Source organism: Dermacentor andersoni, chromosome 1 (assembly GCF_023375885.2).
Source record: "Dermacentor andersoni chromosome 1, qqDerAnde1_hic_scaffold, whole genome shotgun sequence".
NCBI classification, from domain to species: domain Eukaryota; kingdom Metazoa; phylum Arthropoda; class Arachnida; order Ixodida; family Ixodidae; genus Dermacentor; species Dermacentor andersoni.
The window spans coordinates 213,026,955-213,045,688 of NC_092814.1; the positions used below are offsets into that span (position 1 = coordinate 213,026,955).

General features: G+C 44.3%; 1 protein-coding gene across 2 annotated transcripts in view; it reads right to left on the bottom strand.

The window, feature by feature from the left end:
- Positions 1 to 3,384: 3,384 nt before the first annotated feature.
- LOC126548119 (uncharacterized) overlaps positions 3,385 to 18,734 on the bottom strand; it is a 31,800-nt gene continuing 16,450 nt past the window's right edge. For both annotated transcript variants that reach the window (XM_055063260.2, XM_050196233.3), the window contains 3 exons: positions 18,101 to 18,322; positions 8,364 to 8,433; positions 3,385 to 7,480 (listed from right to left, as the gene is read on the bottom strand). In XM_055063260.2, the coding sequence (XP_054919235.2) occupies positions 7,340 to 7,480; positions 8,364 to 8,433; positions 18,101 to 18,322 (433 nt within the window). In that variant the 3' untranslated portion in view covers positions 3,385 to 7,339. The remainder of the gene's footprint in view (positions 7,481 to 8,363; positions 8,434 to 18,100; positions 18,323 to 18,734) is intronic.

Genomic DNA, 18,734 nt, shown 5'->3' on the forward strand with positions numbered 1-18,734 from the left:
CAGTGCAACAAAATTTCGATATAACGAAGCAATTTGCCGATTTTACCGACTTCATTATATCGAAGTTTAACTGTATAATATAAAACTGTAATTTCTCTGCCGAAATATTTTGCAAAACAGGCATGTTGCTCATGCTCACAGCTACATTTTGCTTTCTGGCTTGGTGCAACAGGTTCAGCTAGTATCTCTTGCAATTGTGAAGAGCTCAAAAAACAAGTACCGAGTGTTTACATCCTTGTGGATACATTCCCAATGTCTAGCGCTCAGTGCTGTGCATAATATTGTTCCAAATATCACCAAATATCAGAACTAATGAAAATAAAAGTTATGCAGAGTCTATGCAAAATGTTTTGCAGCTGGCTCTCCAGCATTGTTTGGGGTTCTGCAAAGTGGATTGTGTACGATGACAGCAGCAAGATTACAAGGCAACAATGATAGTATGGTGATGATAGCATGACAACCAATTTATTGTACTATTGCAGAGAAGCATTACAACCTGCTTTGCTGTGACCTGGGCCAATCCCGAAGACATTACTAAGTTACACGGCATCTACATAGCACTAGTTGCTATGAGGGAAGGTGGTGCAATGTACTCTCTTGAAACGCTAGCTGCCACAAGGATGGAAGAAACTGGCATGCTTAAGTTATGGTACCACTACAGTTTATGAAATGGAAGCATCAGAACCATAGAGTTTAGAACACACATTTTGTGCACATGTACAATATGCAGACAAATTATTCATTGTGACATCGCTTCTTTTGTTCTTTTTTCAGTTTTTCCTTTCAGCATAGCCACCACAAAAGCCTACCTCTGCAGAATGTTAAGAGATGTAGTTATCACTAGACCGTTCGCAAAATTGGCTGCCCCGTATGGCTCTTTTCAAACTAAAAACTCATTTAAAGAGGGCATTCTTTCTTCTAAACACGGTCCTCCAATGGAGCATGAACACTTTCCAAGAATTGTTCATATACTAGTCATAGTCACCCATTTTCCCCACTGAAAGTTAATGTTTCCCTTCAACACCCTTTACCACAGCAGAACCCCTGCAGGGATTCAGCAGTGGTAAAGGTAAGGCTATTGAATGGAAACAATACTTCATTGTACTAGTCTGAGGACAAAAAAAAAAGCCATTTTAGCACATGCACAATCTTTTTAACAAATACTATATTGCTTTGGAAGGTTACCTTGAAGAACATGGCCTAAGATCAGCCTTCTAGACTTCAGTTCTTTATTCTTTTTTTGCTAGGCCAGTTTTGTAGCTTCAGTTTCATAAAACAGTTTCACTACTTTCTTTTGACATTTCACTTGCTCACTTTTATGCCACTAAAATTCTTAGTAATTGCACGTAGGCTTTATCATTAAACTTATCCCAAAGTAGCATCACAAAACCACCTACGTTCATAGTTCATGCAAAAGCAGCAATTGCCTCGGAAAGATAGTCACATCTGCAGAGCACAGTTATGCCTCCAGCAAGCAATTTGTTTAATGGGTCACTTTCTTAGCAAAATAGGAATTTACTCCCAGAAGTCTACATGGTTGTCAAAGAGGCTCTAAAGCACAACCAAATCCTTTATGCAGCAAAAGTGCAATATCTTCAGGGAGGACTTTTCCACCTAACATATTGGGCCTATACTCCATTTCGCAAGTCATTTGCAGCACTGTGGAATCTGCAGGATTCCTTAGCCAATAGGAAGGTCAAATGCCACTCAAGAGGTGTCCATCCATGCTGCATCATCTACTCACCACCACAGTAATTCACGGTATGTGACGTGCATATGCAAAGGTCCTAACTTGTCATGTATCGCTGTAACTAATCATGTACCAAGCAAAAATATTCACCGACGATTACAATATTCCCTAATGCAAAATTTGAGTGCAGCTCTGTATGTATTTTCACTTCGCGATATATTGACTGGCACGGACAATCTATCTCATGCGGCACATTCCAAACTGAGCAAAGTGCGATGTGTCTGCCTTGCTAATCAAGAGATCGTGAGAGGCAGTGTGTGGGTTGCGCGATTCACAGCAGCCACTGCAGACAGACCTCCGCTCATGCAGCGCTTCGTGTCTATAGAGCCGATGCGCGCTAATCTGGTGCTATACCGTAGCCATCGTCGCCGCACAGCCAGTCTTGCGCGGCACTACACTTTCTTCTCATGCTTTCGTTCCATCAACGACGAGAGCGGCCCTTCGTCGCGGGGAAGTCGTGCCACCAGTGTCAGCAGCAACAACACCCAAGGAAGTGTCACATTGAGCCTTACTCGTGGCCGCTCACTATTGCCCCTTGCAAGAGCAGTGATCCCCGTCACACACACTGGTACCGTAGACTGTCCTCAGCAGCTGACACCGCGGAACAGCCTAGCCCCGCCCCCCCCTCCCCTTTTCACCCCAGAAGCACAGATGAGATCGCCCACGCGGCTGCGGATGCCTAGGCCGCCGGCAACTCTGCACATGTGCAGGCCGTCTCCCCTCAGCTCCTCCTCTGCTTTCAGCCTCATGGTTCCGCTGCACTCTTTGCAGCACTCGTTCACTCGGTTACGCAGACATCGAACAACGCCGACACTTGCCGCTGGAACAGACGCCTAAGAGCTGCACTCTAAATCTCTCCACTCTCACTTATACTGGGACAGTTATGCACGGAACTGTATTCCACTGTGCAAGGATGTTAGCTGTGTACGCCTCGTACCTTTGGCAGTGCTGCAAACAACTTGTGAGATAAAGTATAGCATTCATAGCGTTCTCCAAGAATCTGAGTGAGGAAGCATACTGCCCCATGTTGACTTTCATTTGGCCAATGTTTTCACCACACTCCCCCAGTGTCGTACAAGGCAGCTACTCTGGGCACTAAGCTATTTGTTATAAGAGTACTCAAAACTTTCACTTGAAGTATTTATGGCTGCTGATGTGAAGTATGAAATCACGCATGTTTATTTTGTTTCTACATTTGGAAAGCTATTAACTGGAGCAATTATTTATAAAAACTAGCACAAAAGCTTGCCATTCTTAACAGTACATTAAGAGTTTGCCATAACACAATTTCTAAACACAGTTAAGTGACACAAAGGGTATTAAGCCATTTGTTAGTGACTGCAAAGCCAGTTGTCAAAAATTGGGCATGAAGTGATGCTTCTGTGTTGACGGTGCTTCTTGTGAATTTATTAACAATCTCCAAAAGGTTCTTCCAGTATCGCCAAACTGTCGATGCTCAGTCCCAAAGCTCCCGCTAGGAATGTGCGATGGCTAACAGCTTTCACCAGCTGGCATGACACGTGTTCACAAAAGTTTTAAAATTTTAGCAGACTGCTTACAAAACGCAATCTAGGAGTAAGAGTAACAATTACAAAACGGATTTAGTACATAATTAAACTACACATGACATGAAGCACTGAAAAATAAGTTTTATTCATGCAACAGAACTTTCCATAACTACTACCAAAGGATGTACTACAGATTTAATCATGTTTGAATAATAAAAAAATTGCAACAACACACTCCTGAAATCCCTACAGCAAGAAACAAGTGTACTGTAGCCAACACTTATTTCTGGAACTTGAGAGTGGTGTAGACAGTAAAGCGCAACAAGTATAACTGCTGTGGCAACTTATTTCACCGGCTACAACAGGAAGCAGCGCTTTATATTCTAAACAAGAGCACGCACATATGCACTCGCAGCAAAGGAACATGTTCATGCCAAGTGCACCCCAATGTGCCACTATAGGACCACTAATTATCAAACTAGACTGTTCACTGCATTGTGAGCTATAAACAGGCTGGAGCTTAGACTAGCACTCACTCACTGCAGCACATTTTCACTAAACACTTCTCCAGCCCACCCAATCGTCATGAGAGGATTACACGAATGGATGCAGCATCTAATTTGTAAAGAGTAAATATTGCAATTCTCTGGGTGAGGGGCTCATGGGACAATGATTTTTCACTTCAGACAGCATTACAGCAACCTTTCTTACAAGTACCATACACAATTTCTGCTGAGCGACCTCATGTAAATCATCCCAAGAGGAAAAGTGTTACTGTGCCTTCATTTACGTAAAGGACAGCAGCTAAATGCTCCATATGTATGTACAATTTAAGTCACTTTAAGAAGTTCACAAAATTATACAAATGAACAACACTACATATAATAAGCTGTATGCAACTTGTCACAAAGTGATGTCTTATTTAATAATAAGCAAATTTAGCAAAAAAGAACGTGCAGGTGACAGTATTGCATAAATAGTGAGCCAAAGCCATTTCCATACATTAAAGCCTCCCAATAATGCCTGCAAGTTTGCCATGGTTACACAACTGTTCAGGCGGGCATGCAATGTAGCGTAAGCAGTCTGTCAGCCACCAAGGATACATTTTTTAAAACTCTGAAGCAAAACTTTTAGTTCTGGTGAGAAAGTACTTACAAGATAAACTGCAGCAACTTACCCATTAACAGTGCATTTAGAGAGAAAGCAAAAAAGAAAGTCAATGAGACACTGCGTTTAAAGATGTCAGACATACACAGCAGAATTTATATACATTGAAATACGCTGTAGACACTGCACACTGCAACATTACACTATTCTAGAAATGTTTTTAGGTATTATGCATATAAATTTCTGTGCCACAAATAGATGCCAAAAGGCACTACAGGAATAAAAAGTGTGCTGTGGATTTCTGACCATATGAAGTGATTTCTTAGATATTTTTTTTTATATTGTTTCTGCTATGAGAAAAGGAGTAGCCGTCACCATTATCAGGTGACTACATCTCTGTTATTTTCATTTCAATAAAAATAGAAAAAGCACAATATTTTCTTTTTCACACTACGTCAAATTGAACACGTAGATACAGATGCTTTGTATACAAGCTGCGTTAAGCATGCTGCTGGTATGGGACATGTAGCTATGGGCTCCTGACCAATTTTGACCGCCTTAAGTTTACTGTTTGTAGAAATGTAATGCAAACGCAACCAATGACAATTCAGACAATTTTTTAAAAAGCATGACAAAACAAAAACAATGTGTAATGCCACTGCAAGCAACGGGTTCAAATTGACTGTATTAGCATACTGCGACACACAACTTGCTACTACAATGCACGCCTGTGCAACATCAGCACTTGCGCTGGGCCATGGGTACATACACTGCAGTACATCTATCACACTGTGCTGAACTGCTAAGCATTGTCCAGAAGAGCCAGATGTGTGGAACAGGGTGTTTGATTCAACAATGAGGAGCAGATGCTGCTCATTACAGTGGTGGACCAGGCCACTGTAGACTACTTTGTGCTGTCACTCCCTTTACCCTTCGTGGCACTCCTGCTTAATTGCATGCACCTTTCCCTTCAAAATGATGCACCTGCAGTTTTTCTGCACAGCTCAGACACCCAGTGGTTGAGCTCATATTTTTTTTTTTTTTACATGCATAAGGGAGGAGGAAGGGTATTGCACGTTATTAGAAGCATGCTTTCAAATTTAATGCAAACTGCTTTCTTAAACTGGTGACCTCAAAAGTGTTAATTCTAATAACCACAAAAATTGAAACATGAGAGCTTTTGCATTAACAACCCTTCCAAAAGAAGCTACTGAATACAAGTGCAGGGCTGCGACTTTGTGCAGATAATGTTTTCAAAAGCTCTTTAACATTGGCTTTGAGCTCTCCACAAGGACATAATAGAAACCACGGCACATGTGATCAACAGAATAGATAACGCTCAGAAGCATAGCTCATGAGAAGCTTGTACAATACTCACAGTGCAATTCTGGTTGCACTGTACACCAGTTGCACCATGCTAACACTATTTCAACACCTTGCCACTACTGTGCTTACACACTGTTCTCAAAAAGCACAGATCTACTCTATGCGCCTAAACTCAGTGCAGCCATTACATGCTCCAGTGTCTCACAATGAAGTTCAAATTAACAGTAAAACCTAGAATTTAAAGCAAAATGGTTTCATGGTGGAAAGCAACAAGGGAGACCTGTTGCAACAGAGCTAATTTTGTCTAAGCTGGCCTGGCAAAGCTTACGATGGCTCAAGTGGTTCACAGCAAAGCATGTGCAAGGTAGGTACAACACTTTGGTAGTGAATCTCAGTGAGTACACTTGACACATCCTTACACATTACACAATGCTATTTCAGGTTGCCACTTCTACACATCAGTATGTATAGCCAGCTGTGTTACATTACCTATAAAAGTTGAAATTGGGAGGGACAATGTCGAGACTGTGCCCATGAGCCGTTTTACTTTTTTTTTAATCACAACTGTTGGAACATAATGTAAACATCTCATAGTCTGCTTTGTGATCCAAGTTGCACATAACATGCTTAGCACATAAGTATGTCCACATCTTGTAAGTAGGAGTTCCAGAACTTGATGCAGCTTCTATGTAGCTTAAAAGCACTTTAAAGCTTGCTCTGTACACAGATTAAGCTATGCAGAAAACACAATTGTTCAGACATGGCACTGGCAACAAAAACCTAGAAGCAAACACACTACAAGTGGCTCACTACTGCACTCCCTTGTAAAAGGCTATGTGCACCAACTTTAGCATGATGGGCGCAAGTGCACAACCTTTGCATTGATGAAAAATAAGTGCTGTTCAAATTATGTCGCCCTTTACTGTAACCGATAATAAACAACACTCAACAAAAATAAAAGAGCAGCCCAAATAACTAGTGGACACACCACTGAATACAAGCTTCCTTACTAAAGCTGGAAGCAACTTTAGAACCATGCCCAACTAGTATGACTTTTCTCAAGTTAGCAGACAGTGCAACTTGTACTTCCATCAAAGAAATTGCCATTTATATGAAGATCACATAGTGAACAGCATTTTTGGGAGTGAAGATAAAACAGATTGACATCATTTGTCAAGCATCACATTTAAAGTTACACAGCGCAAAAAGACGAGCACAGGCAGACAGCTATGAGATAAATAATCCTTTCATGCATGTACATTGTGTGCTGTCAAAAACACTATCAAAAAAACCTCCATTTGGTCTCTAAGTTCTTGCTTAATCATTTTACACTATGCAATTCCAAGCTTCTCTGCCAAAAGCATTGCTGCAATCTACAGGAGTTGAACCAAGTTCAATAGCAAACATCCTTCTCTAGGCACTACTACTCACAGGGATTGCTCTCACACGATAACTTTACTCATCCTTCTCTTTGCAAAAGCCATTAAGCCACACTTTTATGTAACAGGGTACTGCCTGTAATGTGGCAGGAAGGCGAGACAAAATTGTAAAGGCCGATAAAGGTCTTGACTTGTGTTCCTAAAGCTATGTACACTGCACACACAAAATGTGTGGGAGAAGAGGAGAAGCAAGAGTGTCAGCTTCAGCACTAAAGCAGGCTGTTCTCGCTCGAGGACACCACTGTCGGAGATCCAAAGCTGAACGATTGCGGTGTCAGGCCCAACAACAAAGCAAGCTTGATGGCCACATTAGATGTCTTCGCCTCTTCTAGCTCTTCGTCAGGCATCATCTACAACATGAGAAATAAATCTGTTGCATCAGCAGTGCTAGAGAATAAAATTAACAATCAGTTCAAATAACCACACAATGACATGGTGGACTTGTACTGTATACATTTACGTAGTGGCTACACTCGCGAAAGATTCACACTACACAGTTCCAAAAGAAGTAATTCAAAAAGTTTTTTTGAATTATTTCATATGTGGAAGCCATATCACTAATCAAAAGATGTTACAATCTCCAGTGCATACAGCAAGGAATGAGATGATACTTAGCCACATGGATTTGTCACTGTTGCAACTGATCTGTCTATCCCGAAAATATAGCAAAATGAAAATGTACATTTTTAACAGCCATGCATGTACTTGGCTTCCATCCAACATCACAAAAATATACTGTAGACCTAGTGCATGCTATTGTGGAATAAGTAAAATACACAAGTACATGTGCTTAACCTGGTTCACAGCACCACGAGTGCAAAATGCAAATTTCAAGCTTTCCTAAAGAAATAACTTAATGCTAAAAAAATATTCCTCACAATACAACAAAGAAATGGCAAAAATGGCAGTCAAAGCTTGGCTTCACCCTTCGCTGTTGACAACAATGTTCTTTAAAAAAAATGGCCTGTACAGCACCTGCATAGAAGGTGCCAATGTTAAATGTGCTTCTGTTATGAACCAAATCATTGCACAGAAAGGAATTGTGCTTAGAGTTATGTCACTGCTAGTATTATATTAATGTAGTACCACAATGCTGAAAGAGAAAAGCTTGTTACTGTATTGAATTCAGGGTTACATACAAATTCTTGATAATTGATATGCTGTGCAAAATATTCCTGCCACTCGTTGATACCGAATAATAGCAGCAGAGTTCAAAACAGACAAGAAGCTTACCTTGTCACAAATGTGCTCGTATATAAGTCCATCAGATCCTACTTTAAGCACCGAAAAACCATCCGTCCACCTAGCAGAAACCAAATCAAAATAGTTAACGGTGTATTTTCTTACATGGCTATTTAGACATACATACTATTGTAGCAGCTTTTGGAGACTAAACATTACACGTAATACCTTATTAGCAAATATCACAGGTAAACAGGCAAACGGCCTCCAAAACCAAGATGGAATTAAAAAAAGGACATTTCCTCAGCCTACTTGTAAATGAATGTACTAGTAACAGCCGGGATACCAATGTGTTTGTTTTCTTGTAACACTGCATTACATTCGCTGCTACGGGCAGCCTGCCTTCACTGCAATAGAGATGTGGCCCAAACAGCACTGGAATCTGTGCCCAATCACCACGCCATTGGCTTTTGTCTCTTTTGCAAAAGGAACTTTTGCATGGCTGCTGCATTATGCACTAATAATGCTGCAAGAATGTATTGGCAGCTGCTGCTTGCCCTAACACGTGCAGACACCAGCACTTTAAGAGTCTGTGTTGCCTGTCTACAAACCCCACACACACTGTGAAGCACAGAAGATGGGCAACAGCTCAGTGGTTATTGTGTGCGGCTTCCAAATCACCAGTAGCAGCAACAGGCAGGTTTTTTGTTTGATATATGTTTGAGGCGCCCCCATGCGGCGGTGTCAGGCAAATACCATATTTTTCCACGTATAACCCATACCCCCATAAACACCCTGGAATTTTTTTTTTAATGTCAGCATGAATTACTCACAGAAATAACTGCACAAAACACTCAAATCTTTATAAAAACAGCCTCGCGGATTTACAACTATTCCACGTCGTATCTTTAGCCAGCAGCTCCATTTCCCACCTCTTCGGCAATGCTAATGATCTTCTGCTACGCTGCAAAGGACTGCCATCGAGCGCGGCTCTCATGATCCACGTTCTGGTTCGCCGATGCCGCATGCACTATTTTCCGACTGCTAGCCCAGTGCGAACACAAAATCACAGTCCAGAAAGAGGAGAAAAATGGGCGATCACGAAAGAAGGGCGAGAGTTTCAACTCACGGGGGTGGGGTTCCCTTGGAGATAACAAAACCTTATATGGTGAACTTTGCCTTGTAGTGTGGCTTCACGGCAACGTGCGCAGCGCTGCCGTGAAGCCACATTTCAAGGTTAAATTTGAACAATTTGCACCCATACTACTGATTTTTCACATTTTCGGCACGGGTTATACACAGAGAAATATGGCATGCAGCCACAGGCACAGGTTTATGAACATCGATGAGAGCTCTTTTCAAAGTTCCTACAACTGGCTGTTACCAGTAAATAGAAAAGTTGTCAGAAATTTGTCTCTCTAGCAGCAAAATCAAACATTGTTTCATAGTCATTGTAATTCTGACAATTCCTTCAGCTGAAAAGTGTCAGGATGTGACCTTTTCATTAGCCACGGTGACAAAATATTTCTAGCAACTAACAAAAAACAAAACTAACTCTATCTGGTTTTGCCTCGTGGAACTGATACCTTGGGAAGTACAATGACCATTTTTTATCTATTGGTCTCTCACTCCTTGAAATATGTTATACATCACGAGTCTTACTTCGCAGAGAATTTTTTTTTTAGTTTGTAATGTGATCCTTGCTTATGTGTCATCTTTATCTATCCAATCTCTATGATAATGGCATGGAACTGCAGCGTGGAACCAGATGAATGCAGAAAGTTAGGCTAGTTGGTTAAGTTGGTTGGCTGGTTGGTATTAAGTGACATATTTGTAGCACTTAAGCTTGCAACATGGAAGAGTAGAGACAACATCTGTCCTGCCTATTCACTGTCATGTTTCATGCTTGGAACAGCTGTCATGGCAGTGCAATTGTGCGAGCAACTCTGTTCCCTTTGCAGCCCCATGTCTGAATCCTGGGTGAGTGCTCGGGTAGAAGGGAGCTTATTTTCAGCCTGCAGCTAATCTCATACACCTTTTTTCAGCCAGGGAATCTCGTAACAGCGACTGTGGTAAATATGAAAGACTATCATGGCTCATGGCACATATCTGAAAGTACTATTCCAAGTTCAACCAGCATTTTAATACATGTTGCAGGTTCTTGACACACTCTTACCAAGGTTGATTTCCTTATGTTTTGACCAATAAATATGCAGAAAAGGACACCTTTGAGTTCACAGTTTGACAGATTTAGTATTCATCAGAGCTTAGTTTGTCTCGCAACAATGTCAATTATAAGTCAAACCTCGATAATATAATAAAGTGGTACTTGCAGTGAAATACTTTTTTCAATTGCTAATTTTGTTAATTCAAGGTTGTAAAGTTTCAGCAGTAAAAATAATTTCACAAATTCCCACAGTAATCCTGGTGTAGTATCTTGTCATTAAGCACTCGTAAGCAAACTGCAAGAAGATTGGGCCATAATAGCACGAGTATGAAAACCAGCGCAAGCTGTGCAGATCGCACTGAGATCGATGCACCATAAACCTTGGACGCCATAGCTGACCATGCTTGTGCCCACAGCCGTTATCCAATGATGCCCACAAATTAAAAACAAATGGAAAAAGATACATATTCATCCAGAGAAAAAAAGAAATGGCACAGTCTCACAAGGCAGAGCAATGATGGCAATAGCAGAGAGAGAACTATACGAAGCAAGGTTCGTAGCTTTATTGTTTTCACGCGTGCTCAGGCAAACATGTACAAATCTCACTCTATGACTACGAACACTCGCCCTCACAATGTCAGCGAACACTTCACATCATGCCAGAAACTTGAGATTATGCGACCGCCAACACTAGATGTGCAGGAACACAATGTGCACCAAGGCGAGGGCAAATATGCGTAGGCCTCTTGCCCTGCCCCTTCTAGACCGTGCTTGATCATGTTACTGTGTGTTCACTCCTCCCTGCCAACCTTGTGCTGAAGGAATCGTCAGCCCTCATGTTTTCTCAAGCGCTCCGAGCTGCCATGCACCCCGTAGCCTCCGAAAGTTATTTACCAGCACAATAAATGGCGTGGCGGCATTTCCTGCATACTGCATCCCGGTGCGTTGCAAGTAGCATGCAATGCAATGATCTTTTTTAATATGAGAGGTTGAGTACTAGGGACAGAACTACAATGAGGAGTACCTACACCATTGGGCTAGTACTTGAATGTCCCGGCTGAGGTGCAAATCATGTCCCGCATTTACTTCAATTTCTCGATTACTAAAACTTTGCGATAATGCTGACGTCTTAAACATTCTTGAGCATTAATCTATCACTTTAGCTTGACTTAATATCTACGTTTAGTGTCCCTTTAAAGGAAAAGTATTTCTACATTCCAATAACAATTGCCGTTCAGTCTATCACAAGCTACAACTAGCAGCAGCATCTGTGGTAGCAGTGCCATGGTGAAATTTACAGTCAGGTCACCAAACGAAGACAACAGAGATGCTATAGAAACCTTATACTGTAATATTATGATGGCTACTATGTATAGGCAGGTGCTAAGTTTCATCACAATTTTACTACTACACTGAAACAAGCTTTATACCTAATACTGACCCCCACCTCTATGAAGGAAGACAGGAGAAATGCAATAAGAAAGATAAGTGGTAACAAAGCTTATACGCAGCAAATAAACTGAATTGTTTGTGCATAAGTCCTCTTCTCCTCAGAGTATGTAGCAACGCTAATGCATGCCAAATGTACTATCATGGACAAATGAAACGCGAACAGCGGAGCGCGTGGCCAATAGTACAATGAGCGCGACCTGCTGGCCATGCTCAATTCAGGCATTGAGTGCAAGAGTAAGTGTCCCACGGCGATATGTTTGGCCGCCATTTCCTGTGACGAGATGTTCATGTGAGGGATCGCCAGTTGTTTGTGCGCAAACGCGAGTAAAAGCGGGCGTGAAAGAGAAAATGTGGGGGCTTTTGCTCCTTGAATATATGACTGCCTAGGTACTGTGTGTTGTAGGCGTTTGTCCCTTGGCGTGCCGGCATCGCTCAGACGCTGGCTGCCGGCGCGGTAAAGTAGGTGAAGCAGCGGGCTAAGCCAGTCGTGGCGGATCGTAGCTTTATCGCTCCTTACGGCGATGTACCTTGTAAATAACATCACAGATGTTTCTGTGGGAGCAGTAGCCACCGTAGTAGAGCCGGGGCCACATATATTGAAAGTCTGGAAGGCAGAGCGCCTTAGCAGCCGCGGTTGAATGAAAGTGGCTGAAAGGCCACCAGTGACGATGACTGACCCAGCACCAGCGCCGCAGGCACAAGAAAGTCTGTCTGACGTACCTTCATACGCAAAGTCCTGACTGGTGTTGCAGAAGTCGCGGGGCGCGGTAGTGCTGAACTTAGCATTACAAGTTGGTGGCTGGACATAATTATATTTATTCAAACATATTTTTTTACTAATTGTAACAATGTCATTATTTCGCATTATTGGCAGCGCCTCCAGGACAACAAAGTGGCAACGGGGACACCAAAGCTAGAACCCGGACTGGTCCGTGGGTTGGGGCTCACCGAGGCCTGCGTGTGCCAGGGGTGTATAAGATCGGCTGTCAGCCAATTTTTTATGCGAACACCCCCTGGCACGCGTCAGCCTCCGCAGCCCCAACCCACGGGCCGCCCTGCTTCCAGCTTTGATCCCCCACTACCCCTTGGGTGCCCTAGAGATCCTGCGCCACCTGCTTTACTATAACCTCAGGTGCTTGCGCCTGAGGCCTCTGTTTGGCAGTTACATGTGCCCTCCTGGAGCAGTGCTTGTGAAAAATCCAATCTATCGTCACAACAAAAAAAGAGACCCGCGACTTATACAAACACGTACCAGTCAGAACCTTGCCTCTTCAGACAGTGATCACCAAATGGGGCGTCCGTGCCCACTGCCTCACCACGCGGGCAACCAGCAGCAAATCATAAACTCGACCGCACTCCGCAATGCCGGCATGTCTAGGGGACAAACGCATACAACACGTGCTAAGAAACCTCCTCCGTAGTGCCTAGGCAGTCATATATTCAAGGAGCAAAAGCACCCAGACTTTCTCTCTCGCACCCGCTCTTACTCGCGCCTGTACACAAACGACTGGCGATCCTTCAAATGAACGTCTTGTTTTCCTGTGTACTAGTTTTATCATACCGCCGCACCGGCAAGCCGCTGACATTGCCGTTAAAGCAGCTGTTTGTGCCACACAGTTTTGCTTAAAGGCAGCCCGCACGTGCGAGAAGAGCGTTTGCTTTGCTCACTATCAATAGTTGCTTTTTATTTATGTATTTATTTTTGCCACGATCGTCTCCTCGCTAGCACCGGCGCTTTAGCTGCTGGAAGGCAGCACTGCTCGTGCCACTCAATTGTAACATTAAAAACGCCGCTTGCACAAGAGCCACACCTTAACGGGGCGGTGTTGTCGTGTCGGCGCTATTGTATATAACTGCAGGACCCGGTGTTTCTAAGGCTATTAGAACTCAGCCATGCCTGGTGTATCGACAGAAGACTTCAGATGATTGCTCTTTACCGGTACAATGTGCCACAACGTGACATTGCCAGCATTACAGGCTGCCAGTTGTCTACTGTTAATCGGATTTTCCAGACGTAGCGTGACGAGGGACGGCTTGAAAATCTACCTCATGGACACAGACGTCGAGCCACGACAGAGGACCAGGATCTTCAAATCGTGGCATGCACAGCTGAAGCCCCACCGGTGCACCACGCCAGTGGTACGACGGTAGAACAAAACTAGCACACAGGAAACTGCGGGCAAACATATCGCAGTGGGACACTTACTCTCGCACTCACCGCCTGACTTGAGCATGGCCAGCAGGTTGCGCTGATTGTACTATTGGCCATGCGCTCCACTGTTCGAGTTTCATTTGCCCACGATTGTACAGGTGCAACACAACAACCATTTAGGAACAAGAGTACTTATACAATTCTAGATAAAATCCATAAGCCAGTGCCCAAGTCAATTGTTTAAGGGGGGAAGCGGGGATCAGATCGCGATTTTCGCGAAAAAAATCGATTTTTGAAAAGTACGCTTTTCAGAATCTACAGCATCATTTCTATCTTGTACTGAAATATTTCACCGAAAAACAAACTCTAAGCACTTAAAATAAATATATTTGTCGGTGCCGGCGTCCACAAATCCGCCCGAAATCGCGAAAAAGCCGCGAAGTTCAACGCGCGACTGCTCGGCTTTCCCGCCACGGAGCGCCGCCATTTTGGTATCGTTGGAAAGCCCGACTCTTTGACTCTTTGTCCCAGCCCTTCCCTTCCTTCCCTGCCAGCCAGCAAGCGCACAAAAAAAGAAAAACAGGAGAGTGGCAGCACGGAGCAGCCAATGGCTGCCGCGCCCCGATTGGCTCTGCGCCGCGGCTCGTTGTAAGGCGCCTCCTCATTGGTCGACGCCGCGCCATAATGGCGGCCGAGGCAAGGAGCGCAAGGAGCGTCTGCTTTTGTCCGCTGCTGGGAAGCCTTTCTGGACTTTCCTTCTCTTGTGTTTCGAGGACGTCGGCCACGTGCAATGGATCCGCGCACGTTCGAAAAGAAGTACCGGACGAAGCATGCCTACGGGAAGCGGAAACGCAAGCCCGTCACAGCAAGGAAGAAGCGGCGATTGTCAGCAGGTGGTTCGGCCGAGCCGAGCGTCCGTTCAGAATCGGCGGAGTACGCGCCCAACGTGCTGTGCGATCTCTCGCCCAACGTGCTGCGGGATCTTGCGCCGAGTCGAGCACCAGCCAGCGATAGTGAGACGAACCATGATCTTTTGCCGTCGAAGCGCGGGCGCAGTGTTACTTCACCGGTGACGATCGACATGCCAGTGAGTCTCGCCGTACGCGAGCGTCCCGTCGCAAGTTCGTCCAGCACAGATTACGGAGTGAGCTTGCAGCGGTCATCGCCGCCCGACTGCAGAGCATCGGAGACGCGCTTCCGCGGTGTGTCGTTCAACGCCGAGATGTCTCCGCAGCCAACAACCGCCAGTGAAGGCAGTCCCATGCCATCGACGAGTTCCGGCGCTTCGACGGAGCTGCAACGCGGGCGCACGCTCGCTGCCGCGGATGCGCCGGCGGCCGACCTTGCCGCTCATCGCAGTGTTGACTGTTCGCCCAGTGAACGTCGCACTATTCAAGCTCACCTGGAAACACGATTTGTGTCCGCGGAAACTGCAGAACTGCAAGCGTCGAGAGTTCGCGAATCGCTTCGCGCGGTTTCAGCAACGGAGCGCAAGTTCGGGCTGACTGGCTCACAGGAAAATGCCATTCCCGCACCTCCAGAAGAGGAGTTTATGCTTGTTCAAGTTGCTGCTTTGAACTCGCTGATTGGTTCCCCGCTTTGCCCAACTTGTCAGCAGCCCGGCCTAGCAGTGCACCGCGAGACTGAACTGGGACTAGCTGTGAAGATGGTACTTTCATGCATTTCCTGTGGTAGTACCCTACAGTCTGAGTGGTCCTCACAAAGGAAGAGCGGCTCTAGAGCTTTCGAGGTCAACATCAGAGCTATGCAAGCAATAAAGAGCATTGGGAAAGGACCAACTGCTCTTAATGACTTCTGGGCCACCATGAATGTCTCGCATCGTGGGTTACACCACAAAACATATGATGGGCACCTCAAAAAGACTTTCAAGCCTGCCGCAGCGGCAGCTGCACACAACATCTTCACAGATGCTGTAGAGGCAGTGAAAAAGGTGTACACTGAAATGGAGACAACATTTTCAAAGAACATTACAGTAGTGTATGATGGCACATGGTTGACACGCGGCCACAGCTCCCATACCGGCGTAGGCTGTATAATTGATTTCCATACAGGGCTTGTGTTGGACTGCATAGTTCTGTCCAACTTCTGCCTTGGGTGCAGCCGACAGCCAGCAGAAAGTGACCCCAACTATGCTGAATGGAAGCAGCAACACCAGTGCCAGAAAAACACTGATGTGAATTCTGGAAGAATGGAGGTTGAGGCTGCACTACAGCTCTTCAGGCGCTCCTTGAGCAGAAATGATCTACGTTACACAAACATAGTTTGTGACGGGGACAGCCGCATGTTTCGCACTCTATGTGATGAAGAAGTTTATGGTTTTGTGCAGCTATCTAAAGAGGACTGCATAAATCATGTTAAAAAACGAATGGGGGCTGCACTTCGCTCTTTGGTGGCCAAGGCAAAGAAAGGAGAGCCACTAGGTGGAAAGGGGGGCCTGACACAGCAGCTCATCAAAAAACTGACAAACTACTATGGCCTTGCTCTGCGGAACCACTCGGAAGTCGAGGAAATGCAAAGGGCAGTAATGGCAACGTACTACCACATCACATCAACAGATGATGAGCCCCATCATGAGCTGTGTCCCCCTGGCCCCCTTAGCTGGTGCAACCACCGGTCAGCTGAGGCAGAAGGGCAGCCAGCACCAGCTCACAAGTACAAGCTTTCAGCTAAAGTTGCTGAAGCACTCCTGCCTGTGTACCAGCGCCTCTCAGACCCTCAGTTGCTGGCCCGGTGCAGAGGAGGCAAAACTCAAAACGCGGCTGAGAGTCTCCATTCAGTGATATGGTCACTAGTATCAAAAGACCAGCATGCCTCACTGTTTGCTGTGGAAACAGCAGTGCACGAGGCAATTTCAAAGTACAACTCGGGCAGTCTGAAAGCTTATTCAGACCTGTGCACAACATTGGGCCTGCGCCCTGGTGCCCTCTCTCTTCAGCGGGCTGTCGAGAAAGACTCCCAGCGAATGAAGAAGGCACACAAAGTCCATCTCCTGAAAGGACAGAGGGCTAAGAAGTCACCTGCTGCCAAGGACACCAAATTCTACAATGCAGGAGCATTCTAGACAGTGTGTGCCAGTATGGAACTTTGAGGCTTGTTTTCTCAAAAGTTTGTTTTGAGCTTATCACCTCGCTCGTGGAAAGCATAGCACGGCAATGGGAGCACGGATTTTAATCCTGTTTGTTTTGCTGCAATTGGTGAAGTGTGCCTTATGTCAAGACAGTCTCAGATTTACCATTTAGGCTCACCATTTTTTTATTACACAATAATTGGAGCATGATACATTCTAAACATAAAGAGAAGGTGCATACTATATCGTTTAGAAGAAGAGCAGAGAAATTTAAAAAGAAATTAAGAGAATCTTGACTTAGACTATACTTCTTAGTAACTATTAAAAACATTTACAGACCCATAACCCATTTTGCTGTCACGCTAGGCTTTCCACGAGCAAGCAACATGTGAGCAATATATAAATAATGATAAAATAAAAACTACTGAAGATATGATTGTGAAACTTTGCAGCTGTCTGTTTGATGCTATTTCGAACCTGTATGCCAAATTTCATCACTCTAAGATAAAAAATGAAAAAGTTAGTTCCGATCCCCTCATCCCCCCTTAAAAAGAACTCTTTCATTGAAAGGTATCTAAACAGTTGGCGTTAGAAGCAGTCAGTGCACACCTACAAAGAAATTAATGAATTGATACTACAGATAATGAGGCCCCCAGGGAATGGCAACCTGATTATTTTGGCCAAGTACTATGAAATTTCAACCTTGGCCCCAAAAAAAGCAATGCAACATACCAAGAATCTACTGCAAATGCATAAATGTTTATGGTGTTTTAAACAGAGCCTTTGGAAAATTGGTCAGCTAAGAAGCAGAAAAAAGTGGGTGCTCAAAGGAAGGTCATCAGTGAAAACAAATTATTAACCTTCATGGCTCTACAAAAGCAGCCCAAGGGTAAACAATCAGCAACTAGTTGCATAGACCATGTACTCACTCAGCCTCCTGAGAGATCATCTTCTGCCACTCCCAAATTCGGAACTTCCAGAACATGAACAGGGCACGCAAGCCTGATACGCCCACAATGCGCCAGCGTATACGAACTGTGCTGTCTTCCTTGTGAGTTGTCATTTTGAGAACTTCCAGTTGCACATGTGCATACCGTAGGTGACCCAGGATTCGAACCAGTGCCATTTGCTGCACATAGCCTGTAATTCCCCTGTATGAAGAAAGCATCCATGGAATTCCAGAACAGCCAAAAGTTCATTTAAGTCAAGAGTCGTCAAGAATACCTTTGTTGTATAAAACCAAACAAGACCTTTTGGAACCTACAATGGATCCTTTTCTCAAACAAAATGCAGCTTATAATTGACATGTTCTTATCAATTACTAAATGTGAGTAAATGTAAGGAATGTATTTGCTGATAGTCATGCTGTTTTCTGGGTAGATGTGGTCTCAGAAAAGCTCAGCTGTCGAGGTTTTAAAGGGGCCCTAAACAACCCCTTGAGCTTTGTGAAAAAAAACACAGTCTGCAGATAGCATACACTGCTATGAACATTGCACTCAAATTTTGCAGTCGTGCACGGTACGTGGAGCTCACAAGTGGAGCACGAAGTCACATTTCTCCCAA